Source organism: Capricornis sumatraensis, chromosome 17, assembly GCF_032405125.1.
Source record: "Capricornis sumatraensis isolate serow.1 chromosome 17, serow.2, whole genome shotgun sequence".
Lineage (NCBI taxonomy): Eukaryota > Metazoa > Chordata > Mammalia > Artiodactyla > Bovidae > Capricornis > Capricornis sumatraensis.
Window position 1 is genome coordinate 41,958,115 of NC_091085.1, and position 19,788 is coordinate 41,977,902.

The 19,788-nt window shown below is 36.7% G+C and overlaps 2 protein-coding genes across 2 annotated transcripts in view; one reads left to right on the forward strand and one right to left on the reverse strand.

Annotated features, from left to right (window-relative positions):
* Positions 1 to 1,010, forward strand: part of NUDT6 (nudix hydrolase 6) — a 57,466-nt gene extending 56,456 nt beyond the window's left edge. Inside the window, exon 5 of the mRNA XM_068989495.1 lies at positions 382 to 1,010. Within this exon, the coding sequence (XP_068845596.1) occupies positions 382 to 779 (398 nt within the window). The 3' untranslated portion in view covers positions 780 to 1,010. The remainder of the gene's footprint in view (positions 1 to 381) is intronic.
* Positions 1,011 to 1,239: 229 nt separating this feature from the next.
* The window catches only part of FGF2 (fibroblast growth factor 2), a 56,178-nt gene continuing 37,629 nt past the window's right edge, over positions 1,240 to 19,788 (reverse strand). Inside the window, exons 2-3 of the mRNA XM_068989890.1 lie at positions 14,900 to 15,003; positions 1,240 to 1,425 (exon numbers count right to left, since the gene is read on the reverse strand). Of these exons, the coding sequence (XP_068845991.1) occupies positions 1,240 to 1,425; positions 14,900 to 15,003 (290 nt within the window). The remainder of the gene's footprint in view (positions 1,426 to 14,899; positions 15,004 to 19,788) is intronic.

The window sequence follows — 19,788 nt, forward strand, 5'->3', positions numbered from 1 at the left end:
CAGGAACAAGATAATAATGAAAAAATATACAGGAATATTAACTACAGCTTTGCAACTTATGTTTTCACCTTTTGGGAAATAAAGCAGGAAGAGTTTAAAAATATGTGACTCCCAAAATACATATATATAGATGGGTAAGCTTGCAAGTAGAAGCCAAAGAAATATTCAGTATTCTAAAAGCTTCTTAGCTATACAGTGCTAAGAAAATACTTTGTTATTTCAGGATGTCCAGAGGACAGAGTTTACAGGGAAAGCTTTCTTTTCTTAGGGTAAACTTTTACCTTTTGAACCTTTACATAATAATGCTTCCTTATCTGAAAATCTTTTATTAAATTTATAAAAGTATAATTGTTATTGATTTGTATATTTTCTTTTATGTAGGAGATACAGCAGTTCGAGAAGTTTTTGAAGAGACTGGTATAAAATCAGAATTCCGATCCCTCCTGAGTATTCGGCAACAGCACACCCATCCGGGAGCTTTTGGAAAGTCAGATATGTATATTATCTGCCGCTTAAAGCCATATTCATTCACCATAAATCTTTGCCAGCATGAATGCTTAAAGTGTGAGTGGATGAATCTCAGTGATCTAGTCAAGACTAAAAATACGACTCCCATCACAAGCAGAGTTGCAAGGCTGCTGCTGTATGGGTACAAAGAAGGGTTTGACAAAATTGATCTGACCATGGAAGAACTGCCAGCAGTTTACACAGGCTTGTTCTATAAACTCTATCACAAGAAACTGCCAGACAATTACAAAACTATGACAGGAATGGATTAAATTCATATTTACATGTTTTTAAAATGTTTAAGTTGTACATGTAGATTAATGTGTGCCATATTATAGGAAGTAGTGGACATTTGGGTTAATGACTAAATATGACTTTAATTTTCTAATGTCTATAATTTCCATGAAGAAAACTTGTTTGTACACATTTTAAAAGCCTCTTTTCAAATAAAGCAACTGTATGAAAGATTGTAGCTTTAAGTAAGTTTCACTGGATAAAAGGAATGGTATATAAAAAGTGGAAATGTATACATTTTCCAGGAATTTTTGCTGTTATTGTGTCTTTTCTTTTAAAGAAACTAAGGCAATGGTTAAATATCTTACTCTTAGATAAAAGGTTATCTAAACAGTTACCCAAACTGAGCAGCTCACTGTACACATTTTTCTTTTTTCATTAACAAATTTCTGAAATATACCTCTTCATGTAAAATGAGATCAGATGCTGCCATTAAGATCAGCTCTTAGCAGACATTGGAAGAAAAAGTATAGCTTTCTGCCCAGGTCCTGTTTTGGGTCCAAGTTTATACTGCCCAGTTCGTTTCAGTGCCACATACCAACTGGAGTATTTCCTTGACCGGTAAGTATTGTAGTTATTAGACTCCAATCGTTCAAAAAAGAAACACTCGTCTGTAACACATTTCTGCAAAATAAAGGAAAAATTAGTAGTTGTTGTGATACTTTCATATTAAATATTTAAAGAATAGTACGCAGTGCTTTGGGTTCAGCAGGACAGTTAAACTAGCAAGACTCAACAGGCCAAAATCTGACACAGATTTCTCATTCTGCAGAAAGATGCAGGACAGGAACACAGCATATCAGCAGGACAACTTGAAGCACATCTCTTTGGAGGAGCAGTCCAAGGACCATCCTGCAGCCTCACAACGGACAGGTCAGATATTGGGCAGCAAAAGCACCCAGGTGGTCTAAAAACCACACTGGCACAGACCTAAAACATCCCATGAATATAGATTTTCAGTGGTCTCCACAAAGGATAAATCCAGTAACAGGAAGCATGCTACACTTAGGGAAACGCAAAGCAATGGCTTTTACTTAGGTACTTATGGTCCATCCATCTCTAGTACTATAACCCATGGGTAACCTTCCCATAAAGAAGAAGGGTTTTACTAATACTTAACTCAAAGAAACAGAATTTATTCCTTAAATTATGTGTTTTCCTAGTGACTAACACTGATTCTAAGGCATAAAGAGAATAATTTATTGTACAGAAAACTACCAGTGTATATAATGCCAAAAAATTGTACTGGAACATTGTAATACGGTTAGCATTTTCAAGGGCTTCCCTGGTGGCTCAGTCAGGAAAGAATCTGCCTGCAATGCAGGAGGGCTAGGTTCGATCCCTGGGTTGGGAAGATCCCCTGGAGGAGGGCATGACAACCCACTCCAGTATTCTTGCCTGGAGAATTCCCATGGACAGAGGAGCCTGGTGGGCTGCAGAACTTGGGGTCTCAAAGAGTCGGACATGACTGAGCAACTAAGCACAGCACAGCATTCTCAAAATACTAATAGATAATGAGGAATAAATAATCTAGACAGTCTCTGTGGGAAGGGAAACTACTCTGCCCTTTTACTTCAACAGTTTATTAGAGGAGGTGGAAAATAGCTAGATTTACAAATAGTGAGACCTGGAAATAGTATTCCAAGTTATAGAGTCCATTAAGCTGTTGCATTATTTCAGGTAAATGTTCAAAAATCAGCTTCATAGGGCAGCACTGATGATATTTGCTGACCTCTGGGGGGAAAAGTCAACAAGTGACTTACTCGATTTAAGGGAAGAGAAGAAAAATTATATTTTACGTTACAATTAGTTAACTAAGTAGGGTAGGATGATAATTTTATATAGAAAACCATATAAATTTACACATATCTCCACATATAAATACAACATGTGTACACAGATACATGACATAAACCTATGGTTTTGTATCATGACCATACCAGATTCCAGCTGATTTCTACATACTCAAATCTAGGAAACTTGAGGTTTAGGGAAATCCACATTCAAAAGACTTGAATCTTTTCCCAGATTCTTTGGTCTAAGATAAACACAGTGGCACAAAGTGTGAGAAAAGCATGTAAGTACAACAATGAAAAGAACTGGCATGATAATCAGTGTTCTAAAAGTAAAGTACTGAAAAAGCCCTAAAAGTGAATATTAGCTCCTTTAGTCATCTTCTAGGGATAAGAATTTTACTTGGCTTGTTCTGACTACAGTTAACTTTTATAAATTGAAATGCAAATTTATCTAGTTTGCTCATTTTTTGCAACTAAGAAAGCAACTTCATCAGACTTTCTGCTGCAAATAAATCACAGGTAGCCTTACAAAGAAGCAGACATTGCACAAGGAACAGCTGTAGGATACATAGGACTATCTTGGGGTTTTCAGAGAGATTCAACTGTGATAACAGTGGAATACATATACTAATGTGAATATTTTATAGCCAGTATTTTCACTCTATATTTCGTGAAATTATCGTGTTTCATGTGTTAAAGTAATACAGGTTATCTTGTCATTTTTCAGTGCCAGCAATAAACATCTTCCTCTTCTCTATTCTAGGTTTGAGATCAGAAGCAGAAGAGGAGAGTTAAAGGAAAAGTCATGTAATCATAAAGATAACATGAAAGGTCACCATTGAGATTTGGGCTAATTCCCCAGAAGCAGACCTAACCCCCATCAGTTATCCTCAGGGTGTTGATAAGCTCATTTTTTGGTGTTTGGTTAGCCTCAAGGGTGTCCCACCTATAATGTTTGGCCAATGGGATATATGAACCATACCAATAATATATGCCTTCTCAGCCAACTGCTAATATTTTAGAGAAAAGGAATGATACCAGGGATTAAGTGGATAATACATCATGGAACCCACAATTTTTTTAAAACGGGTTTCTTGTTTCACAGAGAGGCGAGAAGGAAACTGCATCTGTGCCATTCAGACATGTAAGTTTCCTGAACTGCTGCTCTGCACTTGAAAACAAACTCCCATCTTTTTAATGGGTAGCAGGGCCAAAATTCAGTCTCACTAAAAACAGGCATTTAACATCCCATTTTAAGTGATTTTCAGTTCCTTCCATTCTGAATTTACAAATTCTCTTCACTGGCTGTGATGTCAGTATTCCTGTTAAAAATTGATGCAGTGTAGTTTTTTTTTAACGTTATAAACATATTTACAGAGCTTTTTTCTTATACTCAGTGTTTAACTGCTCACCATTTCAAACTTATGAGAAAAGGAAAAGTGACATCACAGAGGAAGTAAGATAAGTAGCTTCTAAGGGCTTATACAACTTGTTCTTCAAGGCCTTATTTTACATAGGCCCAGGAGCTAGGAAATCCCTTAATTCATGGTTATTGGCTGCTCTCATGCATAGCATTTTATTTACTGTGTCAGCCGAAAAGTTGGTTCAGGTTTTCATACCATATTACAGAAAAGTCAAAATGAACTTTTTGACCAACACAATATTATATTCATTGACAAATGAGGAATCCAAGATTCAAGGCTCTTAGTAACTTCAGATTATAGATACCCTTTGCCCATGTATCTATCAGATACCTTTTCATCAAATTTAATTTTCCATTTTTTAAAATTCAGGAATAGTTTGGGGACCCAAAAAGCACATAGTTCAAATAATACATTTATTCAGTTAACATATATTTTCTTCTAGGCACTGGGATACATAAGGGAACAAATCTGAACAAGGATCCCTCCCTTTTTGCTGCTCCAATTCTCACTGGTGGAGATATACAATAAACAGCATAAATGAGTAAATTATATGATAAAGCTGAATAGGATAAGATGGAAATGGTAGGGGGTACAGACTAGGTTGCAGTATTAAATAGCATAGTAACAGTAGGCTCTGGTATCTGAGCAAAAATTTGAAGGAGGTGGGGTTAACCCTCCAGATATCAGAGAAGAGCATGCTAAGCAGAGGGAAAAGCCAGTGTAAAATCCCTTCAAGAGAATCATGCCTAGAGTGTGAAGTGCAGCAAGAGGGTTAAATAAAGCAGAGGGTTTGGAGGAGAAAAGGAATAGGAAATGAGGCAGAGAAGTAATAAGATATAAGAGTCGTAGGCTATTACAAATATTTTGGCTTCTATCCTAAGAAAATGAAAAGCCCCTATAGACTTTTGAGCATGATCTGATCTATTTTTCCAGGATTACTCTGGACCAAAGGCAGATGTGGAGACACCTGTTGGCAGCTTGCTCAGGAACTTAGAGAGGGAGGCTCGGACCACAGGGGTGGCACCGGAGAGGATCAGAAGCTGTCTCCTCCTGGATGTGTTCTGCAGGTAGAGTTGTCAAGAGTTACCTGACAGATCAGATGTTCAGGGTAAGAGATACAGAGAAATCAAAGATGGCACTGACATTAGTGCTCAGTGATGGCCTTGCTGAGGTGGGGAAGGCTATGAGTGGGAATGGGTTTTATAGGGAGAGATTTGGAATTCAGTTTTGGACATGTTGGGTTTGAGATGAATAGTAGGTATTCTAGTGGAGAAAAATAATGTTTACTGAGCACTATGTAACAGATATCACTTAACCTTCTTTCCCTCATACTAATGCTAATAACCACAGAATTGGAACTTGAAAAGTAATAATTTATTTGAAAGCTAGGAAGTATGTTACAATAATTTCAGTAAACCATTATTCTCAATTCTAAAAGGTATGGAATCTAAAAAATGAATGTAGATGTACATGTATGAGAGTTAAATATAAATCTGTCTTGTGTCAGTGGTAGACCACACTTTAGGACTTTCCTGAATGCTATGTACATGAACCAGCATAGCCTAGGATCTTAATAAAATAAGATAAGGGACTTAATAAGCATTTGTTGATACTGATGAGTGATGCTAATGATTTTAAAGATGGTGTGGGCTGGAAGTTTGACCCCTTGTAGGAATCTAAATAGCAAAGAACTGAACAGAGTTTGAAAAAGCATACTCAACATTTTTTAATAGTTTGATTTGTATTTCATCTAGACATTCTGAAATTTCAAAGGAAATTAAAGTGAACCAGTGTGAGATATTTACACACAATGAAAAACTAATTGCAGGAGATGGGAGGAACCAGGTTTCTCACTCTTGGAGTAGGTGGCTATAGACAAGCCAGCATGGAACGCTAAAGTGGTTCATGTGATCCAACCCTAAAGTGGAGTAGGGTTGGATACATCAGCATGTACTCATTTTTTAATATAAAACCATACACATGGTTAAATCAGGAACTGTTCATAGATATGTGTATGTATATTCTGGTTGGTATATGCCTATATGCCTTGACCTGTCAGGTAAGGCTGCCTAGAAGCAAACACCCATATCTTGGTTTCTAATACCATTTTCTAATGGTATTAGAAGGAACCAAGCTCCTTAGAGAAATAGCTCATTCTAGGCTGGAGTAGGGAATATACAAGATAAGCCTGGAGCACTCTTAGAGGCCATAAGATAAGGAAATATTCAAAAAAGCCCACATTGTCTAGGGTATGTGAAAGAGCATGAGAGCCAACTGAAAAAGCTCCCAGTGGTCAAAGCTGAAACAATTTCAAATACATAGCAAAGTTTTGGATTATAACCCAAAGCATTAAATTAAATACCCATGCACATATACTGATAAAAATGATTAAATAAATAAATGGAGAATAGACAAATTTCTCATACAAAAGAATTCTAAATAATTTATGTAGCTACTTCCTCAAGGAGGTGGAGCATAAACCCCACCCATCCCCACCCCCCAATCTCTTAAATGTAGATTGTGTATAGTGACTTTCTTCCAAAGAATACAGTACAGAAAGGGGTGAATAGGATTAACTTTACAGCAGAGACAAACACTACCTCAGCCAGGTGATCAAGGTTAATATTACTAGTGCTGAGTCTGTTCTCTGATATGATACAATGAAAATATAGCACTTTACCTCTGTGATCTACCTCCCAAACACTTAGAACCCATGTCTAATCACTCAACCCAAACTGAAAGACCTTATTTGACCAGTACTCCTCAAACTGTCAAATCAAAAAAAGGAAAGTCTAAGGAACTGTCAGTATAGAGGAGACTGAACAGACAGGATGACTAAATGTGGCATCCTGAACTTAATCCTGGAACAGAAAAAGAACATGAGGTAAAACTAATGTGAATCAAGTGTGAACTTTAGCTAATAATGATGTATCAATATATTGATTCATTAGTTGTGACAGAGATACCATGCTAATGTAATATGTTAATAGGAGAAGCTGGGAATGGAGTACATAGATACTTTCTGTATTATATATTCACAACTTGACTGAAAACCTAAAACTATTCTAAAATCAATATTTTTAAAACCTGACCCTAGCGCTACAGTGTGACCACAATAAGAGCATCTTTCAAGTAACTGAATTTAATGACTCTTGTTACACCATGATGGATAAAAGCATCTCATTTATTTTTGTGCTCTAAAACATCCAGATACATCATTTATTTATATATACATATCCACTTTATTTCACCAGACTGTAAATGCCATATGGGTAGAGACTGTCTCCTGTTGTTCTTCTTCTATTGCTGTATCAGTACCTGGCACATACTAAGTGATCAATAAACATTTATTAAATTAATGAATAAATGAAACTATTTTATATAGGCTATAGTAAAATACCATTCAGTGAAACTGCAAAATCAAAATAAACATTAAAGAGCTAAGACCAAGGAATAATTCAGAATAAGTATTGAAATATAGAATATAGTCTCATTTTTATGAACTATTTAGTCCCTAAGGAAACTTAAGCCAGTTGGCCCATTTCAAGAGTTTGACTGTCCTAACAATATCTGTGAGGATCTTTATGAGTCAAGATGCCTGGGTTCCAGTCTTGCCTTGATCCCTAACTAACTTGTAACTTTGAGCTCTTCACCTGTCTGAACCTTACTTTTCTCATCTGTAAAATAAGATTGGATTAGATGATCTTTAAGATCCCTCCCAGTTTTTAACAGTTTTTAAGCCTTCAAACAATCTTAAAGCCCTGGCACAGTATAAGAAAGAAAAAAAAGAACTAGAGTAATTCTCCTCTCCTTCCCCCTCACCCCAATCTCCTGTCCTTACATATTGGCCTCAGAATTCTCATCCACTTCTGTTAAACTGACCCTTAGGGCCATTCCACCATGCTGTTTTTTGGATTATTCATTCTTTTACAGTACTTTGATGTTGCAGTTTTAACTTATGAGTTTGCTCAACATAAATCCAGAAATGCTTTTGCTTACCCCACTTCTGAGAATTAAAGACAGACATGATGTCAGTATCAGTGTTGACTATTTCAGAACAAAATAAGACACACACAGTGTGGAAAGTTAGAAGTAAATTTAATCTTAATATTGTAGTATATATGTAGCCTGTGTAAAATTTTATGATTGGTTTCTACAAAAAAGCAGTAGTTCTTAATATGCAGTAATGTTTGCATCTAATCTAGTGTTAAGTGTCAGTTGCTCAGTCATGTCCTACTTTTCGAGACCCCATGGACTGTAGCCCACGAGGCTCCTCTGACCATGGGATTCTCCAGGCAAGAATACTGGAGTGGGTTGCCATTTCCTTCTCCAGGCCATCTTCTGACTCAGGGATCAAACCCAGGTCTCCCACACTGCAGATGGATTCTTTACCGTCTGAGCCACCAGGGAAGCTTTTTATCTTTTAAAAATGATTTTAAAGAAAATTAAAATGATATATATTGCTCTTTAATTACTGCATTTTTCTGACAAATTTAATCAGTATATTTTGCCAATCTAAGTGAACCCTCAAAAATCTTTTCCTTACTTTACTATGTGTGTAAGTTTCATTTCATTATAAGGCCCCCTATTTGATAAGTGAAAAAGTATTTTACAGTAATTAAATGTGTATCCTCAAATATAATTTTTGCATATTTCATATGGATCAACACAGGTCAAATACATTCTAAGTTATTTTGTTTAGGTTATAACAATATATCACATAATATAGAAAACAACATGCAACTGGCTAGCAGATAAAGATCAGGCAAATTTTTTCATACCAGTGCTAACACTGAGGTTTGGTGATTTAAACTTAAGATCACAGTTAACCTTATTATATGCAATTTTTGAACACTGGAGAAATCAAATTCTAATATTTGTTATGGGCTTCTGTTGCTCATAGCAACAAAATTTATCTTGCTATGGAGTGGAATAAGGAGTCTCTTGTGTATTAAAGAATACTCAAATGTCAGCCTTAATTTATGCTTTCGCAGATAAATTTAGTTACTGCTTGTACATTTATATTTTCTAGCTTCGAAGAGCGGGGAGAAGACCCTTAACATGTGAAGATGTTGGGAAAAAAAAAAGAGGTACACAACTTAAGTCTTGTTTTTATAGTCTCAACTGGTGGTAGTCAACCTAATGTGACTCCTAGAAACTAAAATGTTTTCTTATCCAGAATGCTCTTTCTGAGGGGAGGGAAACAAGTTTTAGAAATCTGTGTAGGAATCACACACGGGGAAATGCAGAAGAACCAGGGATGTGCCATAATACAGCTGTTTGAAATAGGGCCCCGTAGAAGAAGAGTGGAAAGAATTATGCCTTTGGCAAGTTCAAGTTCATAAATCCAGTGTCTCTACATAATAAGGAACATCTGCATCCCCACGTGATGGCTACTGGTCACAACCTTGGACTTACATGCAAAGTCGTTTTGTTTTTTTCTTACATGCCCAGTAGTCTCTGGGAAGTCACCTGAGTGGGTCTCCAGTGACATCCCTAGCTATGGGATGTCTTACCATCAGTGATTGATTTCAACCCAGTAAATGTTGGCAAGATGATAATAATAGCCAAGGGTCAAGACTTTTAATTTCGTATCTAAAAGCTGCTGTTCACAGCCCAATGCCTATGGATCTGGCTCCAAGAAGTATGCCTCTTACTGAACCACCTCCCTGGTTTGAGAGTAGGGATACTTACTTTTTCATGTGAAAATTGACACAGCCCACCCAGACTAATCTGAAAGAGGATGGCTGTTGAAACACAAGGCAGAAAGCCATACAAACTGAATCGTAAGACTAGAGATTAACTCATGAACTTGGCAGGAATAGCTTCTAGGACGGGAGCTGGAACAAATGGATCTTGGCTGGTGCCATTCCTCAAAGAAAACTGATAAATCCTGAATTTTCCATTTATGTGTAACAACTGTGGCTTTGTCCCTACAGAGTTTGTGGTAAATATCTGAGCATTGCTGATTTAACTCTTGATATACCAATCTAAAGGAAGTCTGTTTTATCAGGAAGAATTAATACATTTCCAAGGGGACAAATATATTTAAGACTAAAAATGCTGTGACCATAAACATTGTGAAAGGTCCTGCTTATTAGCTAAGGGAGACACTAGAAAACACTGTTCATTTTAGAGTAGTTTATGCTTCTGATGGTACAAAAGCAAGTTTGGGACACTTAATGCCTATTTACCAAGAGAAGGAATCAGAATTCTCTGAATTCTAACTTGTAGAGTATTCTGTAAGAATGAGGAGAAAGTCAGTTTTTAGGTCTAGTGTCATAAATTTCCTCTTCTACAACCCCAGTAGTTTCAGAGATGCACTGTAGAGTAGCTTCTCAACCTAAATATCCATCAACAGAAGAATGGATGAAGAAGATGTGGTATCTATACACAAGGGCATAGTACTCAGCCATAAAATAGAACAGTGGCATAGAAGCAACATAGATGGACCTAGAGATTGTCATACTGAGTGAAGTCTGCCAGACAGAAAAAGAGAAATACCACATATCACTTATATGTGGAATCTGAAAAATATACAAATCAACTTAATTACAAAACAGAAACAGACCCATAGACATAGAAAACAAACTAATGCTTACCAATGGGGAAGAAGAATAAGGAGTTTGGGATTACCAGATACAAGCTACTATATATAAAAAAAAGCAAAAAAGGTCTACTTTATAGCACAGAGAGCTATATTCAGTGTCTTATATAATCTATAAGGGAAATGAATGTGAAAAAAATGTGTGTATGTATGTGGTGGTGGTTTAGTCGCTAAGAAGTGTCCAGTTCTTGCAACCCCAAAGACTAAACTGCCAGGTGCAGTGTGTGTAAAACTGAATCACTTTGCTGTATACCAGAAACTAAAATATTATGAATCAACTAAACTTCAATTTAAAAAAAAGTTTTCCTAAATAAAGTAGAATAGCTTGTTATCATCACTTTAGATAATTATAGAGCTTTTTATCATTAGAGATGAACCTGTGTTCCAGCCTATGTTCTCAAGATAAATAACCCCTCCAGTGACAATCTTACAGGAACACCATGATTACCACGTTATTGGATCTTCTAATCTCAATAATGGAAAACCACAGGGTAAGAATCTGAAGTCACTCACTGAGACAGACATAGCAAAGTCTGGAGCTTTGAAACCATTTTGACTAGTGTTGTCCATAGTTAAGACAGAAGCTAATGTTGTAATCTCCTTTCTTATCTCCACCACCATGACTGTCTGGTGGTAGCCAAATCAACACTATTACAGAAGACAAAGTGATTCACACTGTGTGTATCTGTCACATCCCGAGGTGAAAATACTGGAGTTAACCTTAGATTTACTGTCCTGGAAATATTTAACATGCTACTTCAGTACATTCTCAAGTATTACATCATCCCTTGAGCTGACAACAGGCTTGTAGCAAGAACAGTGGAAGACGTGCAAGTAGTCTTCATTGCTATATATATATATATATATATATATATATTTTTTTTTTGCCTAGGAAAGTTCATCCATTCCACTTGTTTGTCCACTACCTATACACTGATGACACCGAGGTCAACACAGACCTCTCCTCTAAAGTCCAAACCCATAATTCCAACTATGTAGTTACACATCTTCACCTGAATTTCTCTCAGACAATTCAAACTAGATAAGACTAAATTTGAACCTGTATTACCTTTTCCTAGAACTTGCTCTTTTCTTCTAACCCCTTTCTCATCTACCTCTTCATCCACACTGGAAACCCAGATGTCATCTTTGACTTTTTCCTTTATTCCAGTCCTAAACCTAATCAACTTCATTGCTCCATCCTGTTATTGCCAGGTTCTTATCACTTGCTTGGACTATTCCCATAGCCTTCTAACTGGTCTGTCTCCGCCAGTCTTGGCCCCCTCCAATCCATCCTCTACGTTGCTGCAAGAGAACGGTCTCAAATTCAAATCTGATGTGTGTCTTCTTAAAACACTTCACAGCTTCCCACTGCTGACTGCAACATGACACATTAGATACCTCAGCAGACAGTTTACTTGCCTCTCCAGCCACATCTCCTCCCTTCTACCTTGTACTGCCTTTGCACCTTACACTCCCACAGTAGTAAACTGTACTTCTGGAGAGACTCCTAGTAAGCTTCCTGCATCCATGTCTCTGCATGTGCTATGTCCTAAAATTACCCATAACCCAATCTCCATTCAATCCTCTTACAGGTCATCTTCCCCAAGCTAGACACATTTAATCACTTCCTTTCCTATACTATTTCCTATCTCAAAACATTTTACTTCCTTTCCTATATTACTATGCATGCATGCAAGATAGAAAAGGAACATATCAATCCCCTTACACATTACTACAAATACTTACTTACAATTCTGCCTCCCCAGGACTGCCACTCATTAAAGGCACAGGCCATTTTGCATTCAGTTTTATAATCCTAATGCCTAGCATAGTATCTACTGCTGCTAAGTCACTTCAGTCGTGTCCGACTCTTAGCGACCCCATGGACTGCAGCCCACCAGGCTCCTCCGTACATGGGATTTTCCAGGCAAGAGTGCTGGAGTAGGGTGCCACTAGTACACTCAAAAGACACTGACTATTCTTGAAGATCATTCTAAATTTTTATTTAGTTACAGAAAGGGAGAGAGAAAGCACCACTACACCTAGACTTTTATCCTGCAAAAATCACAAACATAATAATAAATATATCTTAATCACATGATCACTCAGTGAATATTCTTTTTCTCTGTAAGTATGTTTCAGTCCCTTCAGAAATCCAAAGATCATGTACAGATGACCAAGAGGCACATGAAAAGATATTCAACATCACTAATTACTAGAGCAATAAGGTATCACCTCCCATCAGTCAGAATGGTCGGTAATTAAAAAATCCACAAACAATAAATGCTAGAAGAGGGTGTGGAGAAAGGAGAACCCTCCTACACTGTTAGTGGGAATGTAAACTGGTATAGTCGTTATGGAGAATAGTATGGAGGCTTCTCAGAAAACCAAAAATAGTTACCATATAACCCAGCAATCTTACTCCTAGGCATATATCTGGAGAAAACCATATTTCAAAAAGATACACGCCACTCCAGTGTTTGTTGCAGCACTATTTACATAGCCAGGACATGGAAGCAACCTAAATGTCTATCAACAGAGGAGTGGATAAAGAAGATGTGGTATGTATATACAATGAAATATTACTTAGTCATAAAAAAATGAAATAATGCCATTTGTAGCAACATGAATGGACCTAGAGATTGTCATACTGAGAGAAGTAAATCAAAGACAAATATCATAAGATAGCGCTTATATGTGGAATCTGAAGAAATGGTACAAATGAATTTATTAGAGTCACAGATGTAAAAAACAAACTGATAATCACCCAGGAGGGAGGGATAAATTAGGAGATTGAAATTGACATATACACACGTATAAAACAGGTAACTACAAGGGCCTACTGTATAGCACAGGGAGAGCTACTCAAACCCTAATAACCGATATGGGAACAGAGTCTTAAAGAGAATGTATTATGTATAACTGACTCACACTGCTGTACAACAGAGACTAACGTGACGTTGTCAACTACACACCATTAAGTTAATTAAAAAGAAATCCAAAGATCTTCACTCAGAAAAATAAAAAACTATCTGTATAAGCTCAAAACACCAGTATTGTTAGATCCCTTCTGTGAGGAAAGTTATAGAGAGCTTCTAACTGCTACTGGTATCATGGCTGAGGTTTGTATATATACACACTTCTAGGTACATGTCTTTTCTACTCCCACAATGACACAAGGAGGGTCTTGGTCTATTATACCACTCTGTTTCCCTGCATCATTCCCCACGCAGTCTGGTCAACACACTTGCAATCCCAGTTGTAATTATAATGGTGGAAGTTGACAGAGAACCTGCATTAATGGAGAAGATACTAACCAGGAGTGAGGACCCTGGAGTGGCAGTGATAAAAAGTTAAAAGTCTCTGCTCATAAATGACCTTATATATAAATGAGAACAGGAGGAGGAGGTAAAAATTTTGAGCACCTACTATGTATAAGAGACCCTGATTTTGGCACTTGATATAAACTAGTCTGCACAAAAACTGAGATAGGATCATTATTGTCTCTACGTTATAGATAAGGGAATGAACTCAGAATAGTTTGCCCAAGAACACACAGCTAATAAGTGGCAGAGCGAGCATCTGTACCTAGGTGAGGAGTCCACAGGCTTTCCTGGTGGCACAGAGGGTAAAGTGTCTGCCTGCATTGCGGGAGACCTGGGTTCAATCCCCGAGTTGGGAAGATCCCCTGGAGAAGGAAATGGCAACCCACTCCAGTACCCTTGCCTGGAAAATTCCGTGGACAGAGGAGCCTGGTAGGCTACAGTACATGGAATTGGCAAAGAATATTCTATATAGTGTTTTGTATGTCAAATTTTAAAGAAGCTTTAAAAACTCATACCCAAAATTTTATATGTCCATCCCAATGCTCTTCAGACAACTGCACAATATATTTTTATAACTAAAGTTTAATAGGTTTGCAGCAAAATGCAGTGAATTAGAGTGCCTACTGGGGAGTCAAGACAGTCAAGACCACCTGGCGTGCCCTCCAGACTGCCTCACACGAGCTGTGTTTTCTTGGTTGCTTTATTGCTCCTTCAGAACTATAGTTTTTGCATCTGTGAAATAAGAGTATAATACTCTATTTATATGAAGATTAAGTGGTATAATATTTGCAAAACCTTAATAAAAATTTAATAAATACCAAAACTAGTAAATTCACAGCTTAAAGAAAAAACCAATACAATATTGTAAAGTAATTAGCCTCCAATTAAAATAAATAAATTTAAATTTAAAAAATATATATAAATACAGAAAGCATTACTTACAGAAGCTAGTAATCTTCCATCTTCTTTCATAGCAAGGTAACGGTTTGCACACACTCCTTTGATAGACACAACCCCTCTCTCTTCTGCTTGAAGTTGTAGTTTGACTGTAAATAACAGAAAAATTACCTTTGTAGCATCACAGGAAAATGAAGCATCTACATAACACATTTATGCAACATACAGGGAAAAGATGAAACATGCAGGCAACCAGCTAGTCCACTCTGGCAAGGAGCTGGGGGCTGAGGTGAAACGTCAACTAAATTCTACTAGAGCGAGTGACCCACTAGAGCATAAGTGCCTCCAGACTCCCTTCTCACTCCAGTGTCAGCTGATAAGAGGGACAGATGGAGAATTTCTCTTGTTGAATAGGTAATTACCTCTACTTGGCCTTGTTAACTAAAGTCTTTTTTTGAGTGTACATATTTGAAGGGTACATAAATATATAAACCAATTAGAATTTTCACACTACTGTTTAAATTCTTTAAAAGCTATTTTTAACCTGTTCTTCACAAATATAATTGCTCACTATTATCTTTTGGTTTATATTTCCTTTGGTTTCTTATTTCTAGCTTTCCCTTCAATACAATGCCAAATGTATTCATCTTTCTTTATGGACATATTTTGATATATAGATTTTGTTTTTCAACTAGATATTTGCAAAAAAATAATGTTTACATTTAACTTGCTTATATGGTGTGATGAAGATTTTCAGACTATAAGATCCTGAAGAGGATGACCTATGTGTTACAGTACATTGTCAATATTAAACAGATCATCAGAAAAAAAAATAGATAAGCATGATAATGGTAGATGGACAAATAATCATGTAATCAACTCAATGAAAATTAAGTTTAAAATTTCTCTTTTGCTATTCAGAGGCAGCATTCTCCAAAATGTATTTTGAGTAACAGAGATTACTTAAAAAAACAGGTTCTGGGGCCAGTTAAATTTAAGAAATTCTTGGTAAGTCAAATTAACTCTTTACTGTCAGCCTTCTCAGAACTGTGCTTCTCATAACTTGCATTATAAATTACCACAAAGGGAATCAAGTAAAAAAAACATTTATTGGACATTTAATTTTATGTCTGATTCTCCTCAATGTACCAGTCACTTCAGGTGAAATTCTTCTGCAGAACCTTAAAAGATACAAAGTAAAATATAAATAAATAAATAAGATACAAAGTAAAAGGAATATAGTCAAGTCATGAAAACAGTTTTTCACAACATTATGGAAAAATGTAGAAAATAAGATTTTTGGCAAATATAAGCAAAATTCTATTAATGATTAGATCGTTAAGTCATATATGATACATGAGCATCTCTTTTTAACTCATGAGGTTGTATAAATGCTCATGACTGCACAATCACTATACTTTTTTCTGGCACTTTATCAATAAACTAGCCTAGCTCTAGCCCACCATTTTGTAAATGTATAATTACTGTTCATAAGGCAGATTATGGATATTAACGTGTGGTCAATACCAGTGACTCAGAAGCAAAAGTAAATGTCATTCATTTATTCATTGGCTTTTCATAGATTCCTTGGGAATTCACGTTTGGATACCGTTATTTGATAAGCCACTAAAAAGTAAACTGTCAATGCCTGAAAAGTGTTTATTACCATATAACCATAAAAATATAGACAGGAACCAGAGCCTAAATCAGTAAGAAGCTGGATAATCCACAGAATCCTAGATTTTCTTTAAAAAACCATCAGATCTGAGGTATAAAGAGATCTAAACAAACACAATTTCACTTAAAGAATTCCACATTTGGGGTCCCTTCCCCCCAAAAAGAGATGACCTGCTTTCATTTTAATAGAAGAATAATCCTGCCAAAATGGGGAGTATGAATAAACCAGCTGAACTTTTACAGACTTTTAACAGCTGCTGATATCAAAGAGCAATTCCATACCCACCTGCCAGTTCTCTCCTACAGAGCTTGCACCTAGTGTACAACCATCACACCCGACAGGCAGAAGACAGAACAGAAGAGCCTCAGATCCTTCTGAAATCACCTAGGCTTTGCTGAGTGCAAAGCAGCTATCCACTGAAGAATGGAAGCAGAACAGAGCTGAGAGCCCCGGAGAAGCACTGAGCCTTCACCAAATGAAAAGGAGGATGAAGAGAGATCTGAAAAGACAAGGTAGGGTTCAAGAGCAAAGTTAACTCCTGAACTACCCCAATAGTTAACAGCTGGGCCATTTTTGTCTCAGAAAAGTAGAATATGGAAAACTACAACCCAAAAGAAGGCAGGAAAAGAGAAACAAAAGGACAAAGAACAAATGGGGTAAACAAATTCCAAGATGGTAAATTAAACCCAAACATATCAATAATTAAACTAAATATAAAGGAACTAAATACTTCACTTTTTAAAGGTGAAAAAACTGTCAACAAGATAAAAGGCAAAACCCAACTATGCTGCTTACAAGAAAAGCACTTTAAATACAAAGATATGAGCAAACTGAAAATAATGTAGGAAAATACGTAAGTTGCACACCCTAATTATTAAGAATGCTGGTATGGCTATATTAGTATCTGATGTGGACTTCAAGGCAACTAGTATAACTAGATATGAGCAAAGTTATTTCATAATCATGAGAGATACCTCAAGGAAAAAAACAGAATTGAATTGTCTGAAATAAAAATTGACAAATCAGTAAGTATATGGAATATAAGAATAACATCATCAACTAACCTGATCTGACATTTTTTCCTTTTGAGATCAGGTAGGTTTCATTTACCTGAGACTTTATTCTCTTAACATCGTCATTTGAAAACTATGCTTAAAAAAAAAAAAAACTGCCAGCATGGTAAGCAATCCTATGCTTATTTGCCTACCTGACTTGAATTGTTCATATCAGTTAACTCCAGCTTAGAAGTTCTTTTTCCAGAGTTACCATGATGTTTAAGTACTGTCAATGGCTCTTGTACTAAACTATTGGTGCCCCTGGTACTTTTGTTTCTTAAGTCAAGATACAATTCATGTATGATACAATGCATGTAAAGTATTCATGATTCCATGGTTTTTAATACAGTCACAAGGTTGTACAGCCATCACCACAATCAGTTTTAGAACATCTTCACCCACACCTCCTATGTTCCCAGTAGCACCATCCCAACTCTAGGCTGCCACTAATCCACCTCCTATCTCTATAGATGTGCCTATTCTGGATATTTCATATAAATGTGGTCATACAATATGTGGTCTTTTGTGACTGACTTCCTTCACTTAGCATGTTTTCAAGTTTCACTCACGTTATAGCCATGAATCAGCACTTCATTCTTTTTTATTGCCAAGTAACATTCCATTGGGGAGAAGGCAATGGCACCCCACTCCAGTACTCTTGCCTGGAAAATCCCATGGATGGAGGAGCCTGGTAGGCTATAGTCCATGGGGTCACGAAGAGTCGGACATGACTGAGCAACTTCACTTTCACTTTTCACTTTCATGCACTGGAGAAGGAAATGGCAACCCACTCCAGTGTTCTTGCCTGGAGAATCTCAGGGACGGGGGAGCCTGGTGGTCTGCTGTATGTGGGGTCGCACAGAGTCGGACACAACTGAAGTGACTTAGTAGCAGCAGCAGCAGCAGCAACATTCCATTGAATAGACCATATTTGATTTACCCACCCAGTTTGATAGACATTTAGTTTCCAGTTTTTGGCTGTTACGAATAATGCTGCTACAAACATTCCTGTACAAGACTTTGTATAGACACATTTTCATTTCTCTTGGGCATATACTGAAAAGTAAATATGGTACCATGTTTAATCATTTGAGAAACTGTCATATTGTTTTCCAAAGCAACCATTTTACATTCCCAAAAGAAATTAAGGGGTCCAGTTCCTCCACATCCAGGCCACTTCTTTTTTGTAGTCCTGGGTTTTTGTTCTGTTTTCCTAGTTATAGTCATTTTGATTGGGTATAGAGTGGTTATCTCTTAGTTTTCATTTGTATTTTTCTGATGCTGAATATCTTTTCATGTGTTTATTGGCTATTTGTGTATCTTTAGAGAAATGTCTATTCAGATCCTTGGCTCATTTTTTAAGACTTTTTCACATTGAGTTGTATATGTTCTAGATTCAAGCCCTAAACAGATATCTGACTTGCAAATAAATATATTCTTCCATGCTGTGGGTTCTTTTCACTTTGTTGATGTTATCCTTTGATGCATAAACATTTTTTAATTTTCATGAAATCCAGTGTACTGATTTTGTTCTTTCATTGCTTGTCGTATCGGAGACACTACTGCCTAACCTAGGGTCATGAAGACTTATGCCTGTGCTTTTCTCTTAAGTGTTTTAGTTTTACCTTGTATATTTAGGTTTTGATCCATTGTGAGCCAATTTTTATATGCTGTATAAAATACCAAGTGTATGCCATATTAAACATGACTGAAAATAACTGCATTTACGAGTAACAAGAGGAAGAGGAAGTATCTCAATTAAAAGAGATGTGAGAAGTATATCATCCAAAAGGGAACTATACTTCATCTATCTCTATCCCATGCCAGGCGCATAGAAATACCTTGTGAACATCTGGTGAGTTGAAAGCATCTCATGCAAAAGAAAAATGGATAAAGGAACTCATTGCTGTAATGTCCTTGGTATTGTATGTGAGTATTATACAGGTGCTATGAGATTACGGAAAATCACATATATTACCAGATGAAAAAATCCGAGAATCTTTCTAGGAGAGATGAGATTTGAGCTAAGGTTTGAAAGATATGTAGGAGATAATATCACAAACAAGGTACAGGGTAGGGAGATTAAAAGAAATTATATTCCAGGCAGATTGTCATTTCAGGACTGAGGCAGGAGACAGCCACAAAGCCTAAACAGCCACGTCTGAGATAGCTCGAGCAACAGGCATAATCCAGATTGAGAA